The sequence below is a fragment of the Falco peregrinus genome, chromosome 5, assembly GCF_023634155.1.
Source record: "Falco peregrinus isolate bFalPer1 chromosome 5, bFalPer1.pri, whole genome shotgun sequence".
Taxonomy (NCBI): Eukaryota; Metazoa; Chordata; class Aves; order Falconiformes; family Falconidae; genus Falco; species Falco peregrinus.
In genome coordinates, this window is record NC_073725.1 from 86742576 (window position 1) to 86763356 (window position 20781).

General features: G+C 42.3%; 1 protein-coding gene across 3 annotated transcripts in view; it reads left to right on the forward strand.

Moving 5' to 3' along the window:
* The window catches only part of USP22 (ubiquitin specific peptidase 22), a 110938-nt gene extending 94059 nt beyond the window's left edge, over positions 1 to 16879 (forward strand). For all 3 annotated transcript variants that reach the window (XM_055804917.1, XM_055804916.1, XM_055804915.1), the window contains 7 exons: positions 3688 to 3793; positions 5486 to 5644; positions 7825 to 7951; positions 10733 to 10824; positions 12322 to 12384; positions 14241 to 14390; positions 16261 to 16879. In XM_055804917.1, the coding sequence (XP_055660892.1) occupies positions 3688 to 3793; positions 5486 to 5644; positions 7825 to 7951; positions 10733 to 10824; positions 12322 to 12384; positions 14241 to 14390; positions 16261 to 16303 (740 nt within the window). In that variant the 3' untranslated portion in view covers positions 16304 to 16879. The remainder of the gene's footprint in view (positions 1 to 3687; positions 3794 to 5485; positions 5645 to 7824; positions 7952 to 10732; positions 10825 to 12321; positions 12385 to 14240; positions 14391 to 16260) is intronic.
* Positions 16880 to 20781: the final 3902 nt, after the last annotated feature.

Sequence of the window (20781 nt, forward strand, 5' to 3'; positions counted from 1 at the left end):
GGGATCCTTCAGGAGTTTCAGGGCCCTTCATTTGTTAGAGGAATGTAAATAATGGGTATTTCTGCTCAGTCTGTAAAGCATTGGGTCAGCTTTTAGTCGACATGTCGGATACATCTTAATTATCAGTGCTCTGAAAGAAATTCCGGGTTCTAATTCTGCAAACTGCCCTGACAGTCAGGTTCCAATTATCCGAACACTTTGTAGTTTACTAACTTTGTCTCCGACACATTCAAACGTGGAGAAACTTAGACCAGAATTGTTACTTTCTTGTATGGACCAAGACCGCAGTTCCAAAGTTAGTGTTCAGACCAGGGAAATCACTGGCCATGGGCGGGGGGGGGGGGTGTTATTTATTGCAATAGCAACAACTGTCAGGCAACAGAGTGTGGCAGAGATGGGCATTTGTACACAAAGGTTCAAAAAAACAAGATTAAAAAAAAAATTGAAGTAATCCTGTATTTTTATCACAAACTTTATTCAGCCAATGTTATTCAGTTGTCTATCAAAAAAACCAGTAGTACTTTAAAGCTGATTATTCCTCATTTATCTGGTTTTCGTGAAGCACTTTGTGTTCATCTTTAAGGAGGACTGCTACAAAGCAAACGTGAAGTCTGGTGCTAGGTATCGTGACAGAGAAAGAATGCTGTGCTGAGATTTGGGAGTAAAACACTACCCCGCTCTATGAATTCTGCATGATGTTCTTAGGAACCGTTAAAGCATATGCTTTTGAAACATGTCATCTGCTATGATCCATAGAAATTTATGTGTACACTACTCTGCCATAAAGAATAACAAGCCACATGCTCAGGACACTGGGGGACACAGTAGAGCAGAAAAGTTAACATTAATGTCTTGTTTTGATAAATGCCCTTTTAAAAATCTGGCATTTTTAAAATCTGTTTTTTCTAATTTAAAATACACAATGGAAGGCAAAACTTACTTATATTTATTTCAAAACCAAAAGCAATGTTAAAAAATTAATCTATAGCTGTTCTTACAGTTGCTATGTATGATTTACCTTTAGTAGTATATTAAATACCTATATATTTGAACAAAAGTTCTAACAAGCTTAGTTAATTATTGCACAGGCACAGTAGTGACTTCCGGGTTTTTTAAAAGAAGAGTTGCATTTAATTTGAATCCAAACTTTTAAACTCAGTTTTCTGCCATTCTCGTAATTACAGTGGTGTATACATTGATGTATTTCAGGTTTGGGTTTAGTCTTGTGCTGTCCAATGTCTTACAAAGAAGCTGCTGATTTTCCTAGTAGGAATTATGACCAGCTTTATAAACAAAAAATGTATGAAACTAAAACCTACTTTGTAAGACAGAAATGTTGAAGGGAACCTTAACTTGAGTACAACAATCTAGCAGCTTCTAGTTCTCAGCTGCATAATATACCTCCTCTCAGCATCTGTTACATATTGACAAGTGTGAGTAGGTGGTAATCTTTTTTTCTTTTTTTTTTTTTTTTTTTCCTCCTCTCCAACCAAATGTCATGGGAAATAATGTTGAGTGGGTAATGCCCTTCTGTTTTTGCTGGAAACAAGCTTGCAGGATATTCTTTTGAGACCCTCTCGTCACTGATCCTAATTGACTTGTATAATTGAAAAGGGAGTATTGGCTCTCTCCTGCCGGCAGAAATGGCTGCCTGTTAAAGGTGTCCAGCAGGGATGGTACCCATGGTCCAGGGAAAACCTCTAGATGCTGTTTCTCTGCTTCTGCCCCCTCGAAACAAAACAGAGGGAGATAATGTTTCAAATGGTGAGATTACAGGGATGTGGCAGTTGCATGTTGCTTCTTGAAAACTGAGTGTTTTTAAAAAAGATAAAAAACATTAAATTAGTCTTTGAAAATCCGCACGTAGTCTTTAGAGCTTATAAGTGATCTTTCTCTAAAGGTGAAGAATGTCTTGTACCATCTCCATACTGTATGCTCCATTCATTAGCTTAGCATAATCAAGACCTTATAATAAATTCAGCAAGATTTAGCTGAAATTCCCGTCAAGGAATGCCTGAGACTGGGTCTGATAACCCCCAACTTGAACCTCACACATTTGAAATCTAATTTTAGAGCATTTTGTTCAAGAGCCATTTTAAGGAACCAATATGCTTTTCTTGACAATTCAAACAAAAGTTTCTGAAGAGGCAGCTGAATGAGAGCTTTTCTGCAGCATTTAGGATCTAATTAACTGAAGTGGCCCATTGCAGCTTAGTGTAGGTGTCGCCTCTGTGCGCTTTTCCAGTGTCAGGTGGAACCTTTGTCAGTTTATATAATATTTTTCAACAAACTTCTAAAGCTTCATTGGAAAAAAAATACAATTATTCCTTCCTGCTGCAAGAAGACTCTAGGTAGAGCACCTTAGACACAAGAAAAGTTGCAGGTTTTCACCCTGTGCTTTTAGTTTCTTCAGGTGTTTTTTTTTTGTTTTTTTTTAATCTACTTGACCAGAAATTAATTGGTTTTGAAGAATAGCTGGGATTTGAGGAGTCAACATCTTAGTATTCCAGTTTCAGAAATTAAATACTTCCTAGGAAGTTACAGATGCTAGGAAACCTGGCAAAACTTAACTCTGCCCTAGCCATTTCTGCTGTAGGAGATTGGAAGGTATCTTAACAGGTACTTTATAAAATAATGAGCTGGTGCTGTGAAGTTGTTTGTGTGTGCATCTCTGTACAAAGGAAAACCAATTGCATCTGTCCTGCCCAAGGAAAATAAGGAGAAAAGTCTTGGAAATCAAAGAAAAAGTGTGTCACTCCTAGTTCACCTACGAGGAATGGAAGGAGTAGGCTTCAAAGGCAAGAACTGTGCCAAGGAATTTTTGGTTATTTAATGCTCTGGTTAGTCTAAGAAAGCTGAATTGGCCTAATCTTAGCACTCAATAAAAATTAATTGCTGTGCTCCTGAGACCTGCAGTGACAGTTTATAATCCCTAAAAGATGGGAATGTGTTCATTGTCTGACTTGGGAATTGAGAGGATTGCCGTGTCTCTGAAGAAGCTGGAGGAAGACACGGCGCTTCCTGCTTCAGATAAGGACATCTCTTATTTTCTCACTGGTGCAAACAGAAGGTACACCCATTTATGTTGGAAGGACAGCAGGCTGGAGATTAATGGGTCTGCACAAACCTCCTGCCCTCACTGTACTCTCAGAAGTTGCCTGGGATAGAATTAAAAAAGTTGCATTTGTTGACATTTCTCCTTTGTTGATGTGGGAAAATAATGTGCTGTTGAATGCTCTGCCGAAGCAGAACCCAGTGCTTCTGTGGTAAAGGGCTGACGGTTTGTTTAGATACAAATGTTGCATGGTGCTAAGTGAAGTTTAAATATTCATTTTTATGAACCACGTTGGCAACTCCTTCCTCTTAGGAACTGATACCAGATAGCACAAAGCAAACCTCTGTAAAGGGAGGTAGGGGTTTGGCTAACTGCTTAAAGCTTCACCTCTATGGGAGTTAACTGCCTCTAGTCACCCTCTGATTACGTTTTATATTTTTCTAGAAGTTCTCTTCTTGTGTCCTTGGGTCTTCTTCAATGCATAACATTTTCAGGGTTCTATATTGTCTATGTGAACTTGCAGTGTGTTTATAAGTTTGTGTTACAAAGAGTTACTGGAGACACAGTCCGAGAGAAACCACTGTGCCCTCAGAGGATTTTTGACTTCTGAGTCTGTGTTTGCATCCCTCCAGGTGATGATAATGGGAAGAAGGCCAACAACCCCAACCACTGTAACTGCATCATAGACCAAATCTTCACAGGCGGACTGCAGTCTGATGTTACCTGTCAAGTCTGCCAGTAAGTTTTTTCTGGTTCTGAACTCTTGATTTGTATCTGCACACCCTCCAGTGCAACGATGTGCTGAATCTTTTCTTTCTTGAATACCAGTAAAATACCAGCAAAATTCCAGTGAGACAAGAACTGTTGAAATAACAGTATCAGCTAAATGCAATCTGTAGCCAGTGAACTATCACATATTAAGACATACCAAAAAAGCTACCTGGAAAGTACCACAGGCTTAGGGACATAAAGGTTTTACTCGTCTGTGAAAGGTTGTTCTTCCCCAGGTTCATGGGGAAAAGACTTCCAAGATCCCTTTGGGTTTGAAAGTATGTAGTTGCCACTACAGTTGAAGAAAATTCTGATACGCAACCGTATTTTCCCACAGTTAGGAGCCTCACATACCACCAGGAGAGGCTTCAAAGCGGCTGATATCTAATGTAATTTCGGGGTACCAGCAAAAGAATGTTTTACAAGAGCAAGGAAAAATGCATTTGTTCTTCTACTCTGTGTACTGGAGCAAGTTGACTTCTATTTCAAGATGTTTGGTGTTGCCATAGTGCTGAAGTCAGGGTTCTTGGTTTTTGTTCCATCATGCATTCTTTATAATTACGCACGCCGTCCTGCAGATGGACTGTTGTGCTGTGCTTGTTTGAATCTGCTTTTATTCTCAGCTTCCTGGAGAGATTTGCGGGAGATTTACTGTAAGGAAAACATATGAAACTTTGTTCTTTGCCTGGTAGAGCCAGAGAATCCTTACATGATATAATGAAAAGCTTGATATGTTATGACACAATATTAGCATTGATGAAACTTCAACAAAAGGAGTTTTCTTTTGAAAATTGACAACTTTTGCATAAAGGAAGCTGGAAAAAAGGCAGAACGTTGTAGGCTTAATGAGCTTGCACAGTGAAAGACACTAGTTGTAGAGGAAGAGAGAACTCAAAAAAATCAGCATAATGAGTACAAACAGAGAATGCTTCCAAATTAGGACCTTAGACCCCGAAGTTCTGGAGTTCTCTTAAAAATTTAAATGTTGGAAGGAAAGATTTGAGTCAATACAAGTTAAAATTTTTAGTTGCTTTTTCCGTAGTCTAGCTGTTGGCTTGTCTTCAGCTGTCTTGTAGAGAAATCTGATCAGGAACATACGCTGCTTCTTGATGCAATTATTCTTTGGCTTCTCAAATTCCAAATGCCGTAGGAGATGCTAATATGAACTGCAAAGCTTCATTCAGTGCACTACTGTATAGCAAAAGTATCTGGCACTCTACTGAAGTAGCCATAAGCACCATCTTCCCTGTCTTGACCAGCGAGCCATGCTTCTAAACTAGTTGGATTGCATGTAGCTATCATAGGTGTTATGTACTGGTTTGTGCTGGTCAGTAGTCCGACCAGTACCTCTATCTCTGAGTAACCCTGCTTGTTCAGTGAACAAACTACAGTGAGTGGGAGAACATACTAAATGCATATATTTTGCATTAAGTACATCACATATGTTTCCTAAAACATACGGCTTTTAAATATTCCGAAAAAGAGTCAGTTTTGGGAGAACCCTCTGGAGCAACTGTTTTTTCTGTCGTCTTTGAGTGCCCTCTAGGGGTGATGTAGATCCCACGGTTCTTCAAAGTGTTTGGTGTGCACCCTAAAGGGAGAGAGACTGTTAATTTTACTTCCTTTAAACGTGTATTAAACTCTTTTTCTTTTTCGTAGTGGCGTTTCCACAACGATAGACCCGTTTTGGGACATCAGTTTGGATTTGCCAGGTTCTTCCACCCCGTTCTGGCCACTGAGTCCGGGGAGTGATGGCAGTGTCGTAAATGGGGAAAGCCATGTATCAGGCACCACCACTCTCACAGACTGCTTGCGAAGGTATGAAATGAGACAAATACAATTTTGGTGGGGTAAAAAGATTTTGGCTTCGTTCTGTTCTCCAGGTGACACTGAACAGTGGGAGTAAGTGATGCTTTGTCATGGCATGATCCCGAAACAGCATTTTTATACTTTTTTTTTTGTGTAAGAGAAAGTGAGAAGGCAAAGAAGGCTCAGAGCAACAGTAAGCCTAACCATAAGCAATCAAAACCAGTTGCCATGCAATGCAAAAAGAAAACAAATTTTACATTGGCTGCTGCCCGGCAGTGTGGTTCTAAATGATCCAAACCACTAGCGTCCATTTCTGTGTTCTTGGTTATGTCAGCTAAGCAAGCACATAAAGACCTCACAATGCATTTAATATTTATCTAATTTATAACACCAAGCATGAATCTGATTTTGCTCTAAGCAGAACTGAGGGTCAGCTACTGCCAGCTCTGTTGTGGGGATGGCATTAAGAATTAAAGGAGTGGAGCTTTCAAAAAGAAAAAATAATTCTGAGCAGGAAACTTGGGCATCTCGGAAACAGGTAATGAGGGAACGTTATGGCTTCATATACAGTTAACTTGGATTTTTTAGCAGACCTGAAAGTCATTCTCTTGTGGTAAATGCAGATACTTGTCAAAGATATTTGTCTGAGGAAGAAGTTACTTGTAGCCTGGAGCAAAGCTAATCCTTCTGAAATAAAAAATCCATAGCCTCTGACATCTGTTTTCTAACCCTCTTGATACTTTTAAGATCAGTATTTTTAAGAAAACAAGGGAATTGGTACAAATGAGAAATTGCTGATGCAAGAATGCATCAAGAGGCAAAACTGATCGAATTCTGGCAATTTTCTTCGACATGGGGATTAGTAGAATCAGAGAGAGATGATGATGATGGGGAAGAAAAAACATCCAGGTTCAAAGATACTCTGAAAGAATATGGATTTTGGAAAGAAGTTGAACACTAATGGATAAAGAGTATGGGTCTAGGTTTTTACCCAAAAGTTAGCAAACAGGTTGGATATTAGATTCAGACAAGGAGAGTATGTGGTTTCATGTCAACCAGTGTGGCCATGCAGCTTGAAGCTGGCTTGGAAAAGGAGGGATTGAGCAGGAATATGACAAAACCCAGAAAGGTGTAGGCACTCCTAAACAACAGGAACAACAAAGATAGAAGTGAATTTTTTACAGACTTAAGAAAAAAAATCAAAAAGCAGAAAACAGTACATAGGCTAGGAAAAGGAAATCGTGTTAAACAGGAGGGGAGACCAAGAGGCTGTGATGATCACTTAACGCTAGAGGCCACATAAACAGAAGGGTAAGGTTGGTGGCAAGCTGATACCATGTTGCCCTCCCATGCTGAGTGTGTGTGTTAATGTAAAATGTTCAATTATATTTCAGAGTATTTCATCTCAAAAATCCTAGTTGTAGAGCAGCTTCTGGAGAGATGATCATTTGTCCTGTGGAAGGCTAAGCTTGGAGAAGACTTAGCAGTCCACCCCCCTAGCCTTCTTGGTGCCGACGGTCTCTGAAAGAGAGCCACGTTTTGCTTTAATCTGTTGAGAGAACGCAGAGGCAGTATATTTTCTCTTAAGCAGTTCCCTATTCTGTAATAGCCTCTCCCTATAGCTCCCTTGAGTAGTTCAGTCTGAAAATTTTAAAAGAGATTTCCTAGTTGTCAACACTTGGGTTTTCTTGGAAGATACTGTGTTTTGAAAAGAACTTTGTGTTTACAGCCCTTTCCATCTCAGAGCTTTGATCCTAGCCCTGGAGGGCTACAAGGTGGAAGAGTGTCCTGCAGACAGCATGCAGCTGAGCACAGAAGTTGTGTCATCTTGCTTCAGAACTTCCACATCAATGTTTTTGGTTTTGAAAACAAAAGATCTTTGCTTTCTGCATGAAAAGTAGCTGTCCTGTTGTAGGGGATGAACAAACATTTAGCTCCTTTCTCAGACACTGATGCGTTTCAGCGCAATGTTCCCAAGAAGAGTGATGATAAATGTCAGATTTGGATATCTGACCCGTAGCACTTTATGTTATTGCAGGCGTTGGGTTTTTTCAAAATGACACTTAAAAGCCATGAGCTCTGTCTCTTGTGGGTCCAGTGACCCAGAAGTAAATGAAATGTTTTCAGCATGTGTGGAAAAGCATCTGATTGTTTTGTGCATCCCTTTTGCTTTTTAATGTTTCTTTCAGGTTTACAAGGCCAGAACATCTAGGAAGCAGTGCCAAAATCAAATGTAGTGGTTGCCATAGCTACCAGGAATCCACCAAACAACTCACTATGAAGAAGTTACCCATTGTGGCCTGTTTTCATCTCAAAGTAAGTTCACAGGGGGCAGTCAGAGCAGAGGAAGTGCATTCCTCTCTGAGAGGATGAGCTAAATTCCTGGACATATCTTCTGGCTTTCGCTGAACTAATCTTTTATGATATGAAATTAATATAAAGAACAGCTTGCATGCCCAGCTAGATTTTCTATTAAGATAGTATTATGTTATCTATAATGCAGCTTTGCAGTATGTCTGTGGAAACCTAAAAACCCAGAATCTAGAAACGTAGTGGAAGGCTAGTACAATACCTGAACGAGCATAGAAACCAATCTCCAATAACACTTATCATCCATGGTAAAAATTTTTACCCGACACTTCTACTGGAAGAGTGCCACAGAGGAGCTCTGCGTTGAAGGAAAAGCATTAAAAAGTTACTAGTTGCAGTGGAGACGGCTTCTTCTGTCTTCCCAATGGTAATGTAATTTCCAGCCTTTCCAATCCAGATTATGTCAGGTGCAATGATGAGGTGATGTCATAGTTGGTGCCCTCAGATATTTAGTCCTGTACAATTTATAGCTTAAACATAGTGTGTGACTGGTGCGAAGTAGGCAGCTATCGCAGAAGGTGAAGGTCATTCTGTGTCAAGAGGCAAAAGGGTCCTCGAAAAGTGATGCCACAGGCCTCTATAGAAGCAGCCACCGTAGTAATTTAACTGCATCTTTGATCTGCTTGAGCTTTTCAGATGCAGACCTCTAAGGTCTTGAGTGTCTCCTGGGACAGAATGATAGTCCTGTCATTTCTAGGCAGCAACTGATGGTCACTGGCCTCAGCTTTTACTATGACCAGTGTTTCAAGAAACTGCTTATCTGACGATGATACTAGTGTCACATAAGCTAAATGAAGGAAAATGGCATATTACCTATGGCCATGATGACTGGAAACAGATTTTAAACCTGCAGCCTATGTGCAGTGTACAAATTAAGGCTTGTGGTGCTTCTCTTTCCACTTCTGGAATGGTGAACTGAAAGAACACATGCTCCAGCCTTTTGCTCCAGAGACTTTGTTCAGTTGTTCAATTCTGGTGGACCGTTTCTAGGCTTTGAACTTCAGTAAAACACCTGGGTGACTTCAATAGTGTTGGAATTAGACCTTTATCTTGTAGCTGTCATGGCAAAGTGCGTGCCGAACGTTGCTGTAGCATGTAAGCAGGTTTTTTGGCTTATTTTCCAGTAGTCTTCTAACTTAGGCCAGTACATTCATAGTGGAAAATCTATTAATCCATGTAACTATAGTGTCATGGTCTCACTGAGCAAGTCACGGACTGTTTTCTAGCAATGATTGTAGCTTGGAATTGTTAAATTACATAGCAACTCCATATCTAGCATAGCAGCAATTTAAGTTTTCAAATTCTGGCTTGTACAGAAGCTTGTTAATGAAATGCAGAGATCTTGACACGAAAACAGAATGCCACAGGAAGGTCTGTATTCATGAGAAAAGATTGATTCTGTTTTCTACTGGAAAAGGTGCTACAGGTGGAAAGAATTCCATCTCTTGTAATCATAGGTCTTTTCAGACTGTTTGGGACAATCATACCTTCAGATGCTCACCCCCATATACACCAGCAATTCTTCAGTTGCATCTGGAGTATTAACCAAGATGATATGCAGTGTTACATGCCAAAGAAAGTAGCCTGGCTGGAATAGATAGTAGCATGGTTCCTTTGTTCTGCTTTGGCTGTTTGCGGTCCTCCTGAAGAGTATTCTTGCATGACTGACCTGAGGTTTCAGGAGTGCTTGGATGGCTGCTTGGCCTTTGCGGGGAGTTTTGGGGGTGCTGGGTGCTTGGTTTTTTTTGTTGGCAAGACAATACCTAGGTGATTCTGCTCTTTGAGGAAGGCGATGTGAATGTGCTCAGTCCCTTCCCTTCACTCAGTTCAGTATTTGTGTTACCCAGAATGATCGAAGATTTTTTTGAAAATAAATTACTTTCCCTAAGTGATTGTGTTGTCCTGTCCATGCAAAATGCAAATTTCATTTCATGTGTTAACGCAAGAAAGAAACACAAAAGATAAGAATTGCAGAAGTCTTAGCTTTTCATGTCTGGATCTGTTGCTAGGGAATTGTTATGGCACCACAATTGGAAAATAATTAACTTGAAGTGTAAATAGAGCAGAATTTCTGAGAAATGGGGAGAGAAGCTGCCTTTAAATAGAAACTCATTCATCTCTTTCTGGTATTTGTTCCTGTTTCCATTTAATGTTCGATTGAGAAGATGAGGAGAGGATGGTGGGTACTGCAGGCTCCTTTTGGCGAAGGGACAAGGCTTTTTTATTATCATATTCCATTTTTGCCTTAATTTGAATTGGTATTCCTGTGTAGGCTTGACTCCTGTCACTTGAGATGATTGGATGGGTGGATTAAGCGTGTGAATCTGATGCCAAGTTTCCATTGTCACCAGTTCTGTGGCTGGTGTAGGCAGCAGCCGTACATTTGAATAGTGCGTCGCACAAACACTGGTTTGGGTAAAGGCTGTGCGTGCTCTCTCTGTTTAATATATTTTTTTCTTAATGTCAGATGGGAATAAGTTTCTATGTATAGATATTAAAGACTAATTAATACTGTATTCTGCCCCCAGCCCCCGTTGGTAGAAGTGAGTTACCACTTCGATGGGGGTTCCCAGCCTAAATAGTTGGTAGAAAAAAATCTGCGGATGTCCCTCGATACTGACTGCTAATATGCTTTAATGTTACTGTTCCTAAGCGTAGGACATTTATACAAGACAGAAAAGTTAGCCTTTCTCTAAAGAAAAAACAATTCTTCCATTTTGTCTCCAGCGGTTTGAACACTCAGCCAAACTGAGGCGAAAGATCACTACGTATGTCTCGTTTCCGCTGGAGCTGGACATGACACCATTCATGGCTTCCAGGTGTGTACCAACAAAATCCCCCAAAGACCTGGCCAGAACTGTTTACCGGTTCATACATGTGCATCATGAAACATGGAACATCCTTGAATCAAGGTTATAGAACAGTATGTATAATGATATTTCTGCTGTGAGCTTCTCCTTGAAACGTACATCTTTTCAAAACCTAATTTTTAGATAAATTTTTAAGTTTTGTGTGCCAGAAAAAGCTTTATATTTCAACATTTCTATTTATTTTTTTTTATTAATGTGTTATGTTTCTGGTTGCATGTTAAATGTATAGACTCGGATCCATCTTGCCTTCAGATCTCCGCTTTGGTCCCATCCCCTGAGTGCTCACCTACCAGTATCTTGTGTGATTAGGCAGACTAGACATAACCTAATGCCTAACCTAGTCGTTCTGAAGTTATAAAACTCCTTCCTCTTCATTCCTGCACACACGCAAAGCCCGGGGGCTTTTGTTTTTATAGGTTCAACTTCTATTTAGAGAATGCTGCAAGAAGAAAAAGCATAGTCCAGATTAAAATAGGTATTTCTAATTTATATTTAAACAGTAAGACTTCTCCCACATCCCAGGTTTGTAAGAGGTGTGACATTTGTATAACTATACCTTTACGAAAGGAATTTGATCAGCTCACGTAACAAGTATTTGTCAGGTATTCCATTCAAATATAAAAAAGGATATTCAGATTTAATTTATACCTGAAGCAATGCAGAAAGCCCCAAAACATGGCATCTCTCAAAACATGGCATCTCTTCACACAGGGGGCTCTATTTGATGCTGAAATTTTACTACCAATTTCAAGCTTGCCACCCCCCTGCCCTGAAGAAAAGTAGATGCTTCTGCTAGGAGAGGAAGCAGGGCCCCGAAGCTCTGTCAAATAGTGATGTATCAAGAATATATGGCTTATTCCAGTATATTCTGGAGATTTTGAGACTTCTGTGTTCCTCTGTGCTGAATTCTCCCTGGATAGAGCAGGCTCTGCTGATGAAAGATATCAAGCATAATGGAATATAGACGGGATAATCAGCAGGCATAACTCAGTAATCTGAATTTCATCGGCTATGAAATCAACAGCATAATCCTGTTGCTACTGTCAAAACACAAAATGAATTTACAAGTCAGAGCCAGGATGATTGACCCATCACAGGATAAAGGATTGATGTAATTAGATATTTTTCCAGTTTTAAAATACAAATCTTTCCTTAACCTGTTTTTAGGCTTTTTGGATAGGACATTTGACGTAAACAAATCTGTATTTGCAGCACTGAAGCCTTGACCAGGAGGAAAAACGGTGTCTCTTATGTAGCATTGCTGCAAGAACAAATAAAGCATCTTTAGCATCCTAATCAGCAGCGCTTCTCTGCTGCTAAGCAGCATTGTGCTTTTGAATAAGGATCTGGATTTGGCAAACAGGCTGTGTCAGTTAAAACCTATTTCCTCGGTTTGGGAAGCCACTGCTTTAAGTGACTGGATTTTTGTGTGTATGTGTGTTGCAGTAAAGAGAGCAGAATGAACGGGCAGTACCAGCAGCCGACGGATAGTCTAAACAATGATAATAAGTAAGTGGTACATTCTGTGACTCCTATTGTGAAAGGTAGTTGGCTTCTAGGAGGAGATGCTCCGCTGTGTATGCTGCGGTGCAAAGGGCATTACCCAATCTGACAGCACAGCGAGTCTGTTGCAAAAGAAAGCTTCGTTCACTGCAGTTGCCTACCCTTTTGTGGCTTTGTGGCAGCTGACTGTCAGATCTGAAGGTGATAACCCCAGCAATTGGTCCATGAGGAAAATTAAAAGCGATGGGTATTTCCTTTTAAATAATCCTAATTCTATTGCAGTAGCGAAGGGAGTTCCAGAGGACGGAAAAAGTTTATAGAACACTGACACTCAAAAGTCCCAAGTAGATGTCCCCAGCAATTCTGGATTCTCTTGGGCAGGTGTTCATTCCAGTCGGCATAAATGATGGGCTGATATGGGACTTGCTCAAGGGTGTAAAGGGAGTGTAAATGAAACCAACATCCATAGCTTTGTGGGAATACAGGTGGTCACACAAACCTTACTTTTTTTTTAAAATGAGTTTACAAGTTAAAAAAACCTTGTTCATGTGCTGATGTGTATTTAAATTCTTCAGGGCACTTCATTTGGCACTAAAAGTTTCATTAAGAAACTGGAATCACACAATAAACAGATTTTAAAACTAGCTAACCAGGTCTCAGTGCAGTTGTCGTAGGAGCAGATACCAGGCAGGTGTTACGTGTGGCCCATAGCAATTTATTGATGAGATTTATGGTGTTTAAAGTGTTAGCAAAGCAAACAGCTGATCAGTGTTGAGGTTTGCAATGACTTAAGTTGGAGAAGTTGTTAACAATGAAGAGGATTAATGAGAGCAGAGGCACCTGAGCTGCTTAGTAGCTGGATGCCGGTAAGCAGCTGGGGCAATCCTAGAGTCCTCCATGAGGACCAAGGAGTGGTGTCCGTCCTGGTTGGATTGCAGGACTCCACTAGCAAGAGGGTGACTTTATAAATCAGTGGCTCTGTAAACAGTCGGCTGAATAGGCGCCTTGTTGTGGCACTACTGTGTCAAAAGAGCTCCATGGATTTTGAATGTAAGTAGGACATATCAAGTGAGATTAGAGAGATTATTTTACCATTGTGCAGCTGTGTTTGTATCCCAGTTTGGGGATAGCATTTTAAGAAAGAGTTAGTGGAGAACATTTGAAAAAGAGCCACAAGTATATTTAAGACTGGAAACAAAATCTTAGGTTAGAACAAAAGAGCCAAGGACTTCAGTCTTCTTTTTAAGAAAAGAAAAGGGGAAAAAAGTTAAGAGCAACTTGATTAGCTTATCGGTACACCTTTCTTTGGGACAGAGATGTGTCTGCTAGTCTTCAGGCTAGCAGGCAAATGTGCACCAGCATCTGAAAGCTGGAAGTCGAGGCTGAATATGTTCAGTATTTCAAAATAGGTACAGATTTTCCAGATTAAGGACAACTAAACAGTACAGCAATTTATCACTAGAAAGAGTGAAGATTAGCTATAATTAAGACTACCTCCTTCCCCATCCCTCAAATGCCTTTTTCTGTTTCACTGGAGTAACTTATTCAGGGAAATAGAATGTCAGACTAGATAGTCAGTGGTCCTCTTCAGGAATGCAGCAATATTGATCTATTTTAGAAGAAAAATCTTTGCTAGCCAGTATTGGTAAAGCTGATGGGTGTCATCAGACTGCAGTGCTGCAGTAATAGCAAAACAGAAAAAGGAAAATGTGGTTCTTTTCCCTGGGCAAGGATGCCCTCTTCCCGGTTAATGTTGAGAGCTGGTGGTTTATTGCTATACGTGTTTATGAACACAGGCTTCTGTCTAAAATGTCCGTTGTTTTTCTGCTTTTGATCCACTTATTAACTCTTCTCTGTACCAGGTATTCCTTGTTTGCAGTAGTTAATCACCAGGGAACCTTGGAGAGTGGGCACTATACCAGCTTCATCCGGCAGCACAAGGACCAGTGGTTCAAGTGTGATGATGCCATTATCACCAAGGCTAGCATTAAGGATGTGCTAGACAGTGAAGGGTAAGTTGTGAACTGGAAAGGGGAAAGGAAGGGAAACTTTGACCTTTATTGGGTTTTCCTACCTTTCAGTTAAAAGACCCTTTCATCATAGAGAAGGCTTAATATTTCTCTCTTTGACTATCTAATGCCTCTGTGTATATATCAGTGCTTCAGAATGTTGTGTTACTATCCGGGATTTGTTGAAGGAAGAAGAGGGAGAGGGGAAGGACAAGGGACATCACTTGACTCTGCCGTGTCTGTAGCTGGTGCTCATTTCCAAATTCTTGCTTGCTAATGGAAGGGATTCTGAAAACCAAAGGGATATGATCATCCAGTGGAGGAGCAGTATTTACCTCCGTGACGCAATCCAGGCTGTCTGCAAAACCTTTGGATTACCGTGAGAGTAAAAGATTTGAAGAAAAGCCATTAAGAAAATACTGTGAACCAGAGTGGTAAGGTTTTATGGGAGGCAAGAGTAGAACAGGAGCTGGTTTTTAGCTCCTGGCTTTAAACTGATTTCAGAGTGACGTTACAGCTTCAGGTATTTGCATAGACAAGTACTGGGTGTGCAGAGCAGTAGCTTGCAAGGGAAGCATCTCTGTATTCTCATCTGAGGGATGCATTGGGCACTGATACGTGTTTTGAGAGTAAGGTCACTGGTAATCTGAAGTCTTCATGTTTTGCATTTTCAACTGTGGGCTTGGTACTGGAAAGATAAGCCTTTATTGTTGTTGTTTCAAATTTTCCTGACATTTCCATGGATTGCTGTAGGCACAGATGCTCAATTTGTAATTTTTGTAACAGATTTTTCCCCTTTTTTCATTTCTTGAACTTCAACCAGGAAGTAAAAAAAAATCTGTCCTGTAATAGCCGAATTTTAGTGTTAAATGATACGACAAGGTGACTTCTGCTTTGAGGTCAACAGAAAAATGAATTTGTGTTTCTTCAGTGACAAGTGGCTAGCTCTGGCCCTGGGACAGGGTATGTCTGTGGAAGAAACTGCCACGGGCAAGGAGGAGAGGATACACTTTGCAACTGGTGCCCATCCCTGTCATTAAAGGCTGGTCTGAGCTCCGATCCACTTTCCCTGGTTCAGATAAAAGCTGACACTAAGTAGATCTGCATTGTGTAGGGGAAGCTCCATAGGGCGTGAGATGGAAAGATAGTAATTGGAAAGTCTCAAAAGTGCTTTGAAGCGCTCTAAGGAGAGTCACGCAGTGAGTGTGTCGGGGTGTGTGGCATGGCAAGAGTCCGCAGGCATGAGTCTGCTTCCCCTGACATATAGCTGCTTGAGGGCTGGGCTCTGTTATGTAGCAGCACACATAAGGTAATTAAGGACAGGAAGAATTTCATCCTATTAAAACACCAGATTTGAGTACAGATTGAGACATTAGATATTTGATTGGGACACATGGGCCTTCACCCACATGCCTGATTCTTTGTTTTGCTCCTGTTAACAGGAAATGGCAGGCAGTGTGCGATAATCCCAAGTGTCTGATGCTTTGGTAATGTCACTCTAAAGCAACAGTTGCATCTTCAAAGCACCTCTTGTATTTTGTGTCAGGATAGTGTTAAATGAATACTGCCTGTCTGGGCACCAACATGGCCCAGTCTTGTGGAGCTTTCAGGTTCGAAGTGGATTGTACCACAAGAGGGTTTGGCCTCTTGATGTACACTTGTTCTGTTTCCTGAGTTGCTGTTAAAACGATGTGATCTGGCTTCCCTCCACCTCATCCACGGTTACTGTTGGGAACTGGCATGTCCCTGGAATTCCTTCCAATTTAAAAGAAAACAGAAATTAATAGTTCTCATTTTTTATGATCGCATCAATAGAAATACTAATTTGCTCCGACATGTAGCAGAACACTGAAGCTGTACCTCTTTCTTGCAGATATTTGCTGTTCTATCACAAACAGTTCCTGGAGTATGAATAGCCTTATCCAGCAGCTTGTCAGATATAAACAAGGAAGAAAATAAGCAAGCCTTCTGAATCGACACACAAACCTACCTGAAATGAAAAGACCCATTAAAAAACAACTAGCACTGAGCTGAAACAGGACCTACTTGACACTGACTCAAAGCCTGGCGGAGTAAGAAATGAACAATGTTCGACGTGTATGCAGTCCCGCAAGGACAGAAAGGGGGGAAAAAAAGAGGCTACAGTCAGTCACTTAACAGAGGAAATATAAAATGAAAGGAATGCTCTGGGTGGGGGAAATGGGAGCAGAGGAGTCCGGGCACTGGTACATCTCCTATGTTCCTCCAAAATGTGTGTGGGAAGGCAAGGGGTTATACCCTCATCTCCATAAAGCATCTTCTCCATTTGGTGCTTCAGCTCCAACGACCAATCATATAACAGTTAAAAATTAAAAATCCAAGCCCATTTTTTATGCATATGGGTCTGAAAGCAGTAGAGTGGAGGAGGAGGAGGGGATGACACAACTAAAGGACTTTGCAAGTATCTTTTTATTTGTGAATTTTAGTTATTAAATAAATACAGTATGAAACTATTAGGCTCTTTTTTTTCCAACAACCGTAAAAGAAATCCTGGATTGCGGAACTGAAGCTACAGTACTAAGAAAGGTTTTCAAGCATGCCTGCTTGCACAGGTAATGTTTAATGCCATCGGACTGCTCATCAAAAGCATCGGCACAGATTCTTTTCTGTTTGAGCCCTTTTTTGTTTTGTTTTCTATAAATAGCTATTTTCTTAATTTTTTTCCTTTTATTCCCTTTTTTCACGAGAATGAAATTCATAAATGCAACCATCAGTAAAAATTAATGAATTGGCGTGTTTATACTGTAAGAGTGGTCTTGGTTCTTTTTTTAAACCTTGTGAATAAGTTTGAATTTTCTCAAAACTGCTTGTTTTCTTGTTGCTGCTTTTGGTTTGGTTGGTTTTTTTCCCCCCTGCAGCCTTCCGAAGGCGTGTGTATGACACTTGAGAGAACCTCGGCATTGATAAATGTACCATCTGTTAGAAACGGTTGCTGCTGGGGGCAGCATTGAGCGGTGGATCTGCTGCTATTGAGCACTTCTGCAGTGCACTCGGGTTTTAAGTAAACAACACATTTTCCTGGTATGTGCTAGGCTGGTATTGGTTCCTTGTATCCTCCCACATGGATTAACTCCTCACACGCTCTCCTCCTCCTTGCAGAATCAACAGCCTCCATATCGGTGTCCTTAGCTTGCAGCACTTAGTGCACCAGCTTATTCTTGCTTTGTCACAAACGCAGTTTTGCTCCTTTTCTCCCCCTCTGTGGCTTCGGTGGCTTGTCCAGACACCAGCAGCAACCGCTTGTGTGCGGTGTCTTGCTCTCGGGAGGCTGGGCTGTGGATTGAATTGCAGCCTGTGAGAGAAACCATTCAGAACAGAGAGCTGAAAAGAGCAAAACCAGCTTTGTTTTCCCCTCCTTACAGGAACCTGCAGAGAGCTATGCGTAAGAGTTGGGCACAGTGTAAATTGGTGCAAGAGCCACACCAAAAAGGTCATTAAGCTCAGTGTATGCATCCAGACAGCCATTCTTTGACTTTACCAGTGTGGTTAAAAACGTGGATGGGTTTAACCTTTTAGATGCTGTGCTAGTAACGAGTTACAGCTGTCTAGCCTGCCCGAGACAGAGGTGGAAAATGGTCTGAAACAGAAGCAATAGGAGGAACATAAGGGAAGGGAGTTTGTTTGCTTTTTAAATAAGCATCTTACAAGAGCAGCTGAACAAAAAGGCAGTGGAATTGCCTTTGCTTTGTACACAAACTGGAAGATTAAAAGGCAGTTCTGTACATCAGGAGGTTTCTATGACAGCTTGCAATAGGGAAGGAAGAAGGGACAGCTAACTGAAGCACCTTGAATATCAAATCAGACATAGAAAATGCGTGTGGGAGTTACCTAGGCAGCCCGAGCTCTGCAGAGGTGATGGCGTACTCAGGTTTTGTAACCTGTCTTTCCCCATTGTCATGCTTGAAATAATTTTCAGTTGTAATTGGGTGCTGCAAGATTTAACCTGAGCGTTCTTGTCACCAGTGAAAAATGGCTGGCGAACTGCAGATGCACGGTGCACGCGCGGGAAGGGGCCCCCTCCCTCCCCGAACCGGCACGGTATGGTGCAGATGCTTGACAACGCTTTCTGCTACCTTTTAATAATGCAGCGAGCTTGCAGAGGAAGACAAGAATCAGGCGTTTATTATTCCCAGGGCTGCTGCAGTTGGCGTCCCCACCGTGTCCTGCTGCCGGAGGAGGACTGCCACCGCGCGGCAGATGGCTTTGGTGGTGGCACGATGCCTTCGCTTTGTGGTGCTGAGGGCTGAGCCTTGGGCTGCTGCTTTTGGATGCCGGAGCCTGAACAAATGAAGTCTGTTTTCCACTAGCACCGAAGCTAATGCAGTCTGCTTTGTTAATCCTTTAGAAACAAATCGTTTAGGGCTGAGGCCAGCCATCTGGGTGGGGGAAATGGGAGCAGAGGAGTCCGGGCGCTGGTACATCTCCTATGTTCCTCCAAAACGTGTGTGGGAAGGCAAGGGATTATACCCTCATCTCCAAAAAGCATCTTCTCCATTTGGTGCTTCAGCTCCAACGACCAATCATGTAACAGTTAAAAATTAAAAATCCAAGCCCATTTTTTTATGCATGTGGGTCTGAAAGCAGTAGAGTGGAGGAGGAGGGGATATGTCGTGTGTGTCCCCCCCCCCCCCCCCATCTGAAGCTGGTGAAGAGGGCTGTGCTCTGTGCAACTGCACTGGTGCAGGTGGCTTTCGGTGGGAGATTTCAGTGCTCTGTTTCTGGTTTCAAAAGCGGAATTCCTGGTGTATTAAAAGGTCTTACTCTGTTCTTCCCCCTGCCATCCCACCCCGTGTGCCTCCCTGAATCATACCAGGCGTGTTGCTATTTCCAGCCACAGTAAATCAGCACAGGTTGCTAGAGGAGGAGAGAGCATTTTCCTTCTTCCTCTAAAGACGGGAGAGCAGCTGCTGTCACACAAGCAGCACTACCCCTCATGCTGCTGCTTCTCAAACAGCCTTCTCTCAGCCCTCATCTCTTCAGAAGCAGCCATGCAGCTTGTCCGCAGGGTTTATTCCCTGCAGAACCGGGAGGTTTCTCCTGCGCAGAACTGTCTTAATGTTGCCTTTAGGAAAGCGCCGACTGCAAAACGCCTGGCTGCGCAGCGAGGTGCTAACGAATGGCTGGTGGTGAAGTTGTGCCTCCCTCGTGCTGGCAGACAGCGAGAGGCTGCCTCCTCCGCCAGCAGTGACTGCTGCCTCAGCTGCTGACCCTCTTCATTTTGGGGAGCGGTTTGGGGGTGACTTGTTTATTCTGAGGTTCAGGTTTCTGTTGGCACAGCTTCGTCTGCTGTGAGGAAGCATCTGCAGGAATGGCTGAAATGAGAGTGGTGCGACGCCGGCTCGCGTTGGAGTGTGTGTTCTGCTATCTACCAGCAATGAGCCCAGCTCTACCTGGGGCACAAAAATAGCTAGACAGTGGGTTTAGGTGTAATATTTTCTTGTCCCTCAGCCACTAGACTAGAGATGAAGCTTTACTTTGATGCTGGTGCCTAATGAAAACCTGAGCAAAAGCAGAAATGGGAGAATGGGTAAAACCCCCAGGTGGATGCTTTTGCTCAAAATCTGTGCCCTTAATGCCCTGTAGTTAAACTCGGGCCAGCTGTGAGTGCTTGTGCCCCAGAGTCACAATGTCCCTCTTAACACTCAGTGATGTTCCCAGCTACCCTTCTGCAGAGCTGTTGGCCAGTGGCTGCAAATGCCATACCAAAACCATCGATTCCTCTTGGTTCTCCAGCACCTACGGGTTGCAGCTGGGACCCTATATATTATTCTCACTGCTGATTTGTTTGAGTTGCTCCATGTTACCTTTTATATGCTACTAACAGTGGTCATGTGCCCTCCCCTCCTCCAGGGAGTATCTGTGAGGGTGAGGAATGCTCCCCTCTGCCGTATGGAGGCTGGAGAGAAGAACTTGGCTTCTGATGAGTGTTTTGCCCAGTTTCTGGGGCACCAGCCCACAGGGTGGTGAGAGAGATAGCCCCAGCCCAACTGGAGCATTCCTAAAAGCTTTCTCGTTTGAATAGTTGATGCCCCTTGGTCCTCAGGAGATGCCCTGAGTGCAAAGCTGGTGGCATGTGTTCAGTTATTTCTATCCTATTTTTAAATAAGGTTCTGAATCTCCTTGCACTGGGCCTCATAGCGTGGCCAGGGGCTCCCGTGGGTGACAAGCGCCTGTCCCCAGAGGTGACACATGAATGTTCACAGGGTGCTGGAGCTGGGCTGAAGCTGTGTGTCCCCAGTGCTGCCCGCAGGAGCTCTGTGCTGGGAAGGGGCAGCGTGACGAGGCACCGTGGCTGCTCGTGAGGGTTTTCCTTCTCCTGGAGCCCTGTCCTTGCTGGGAAGGGCTGGGGCAGAGG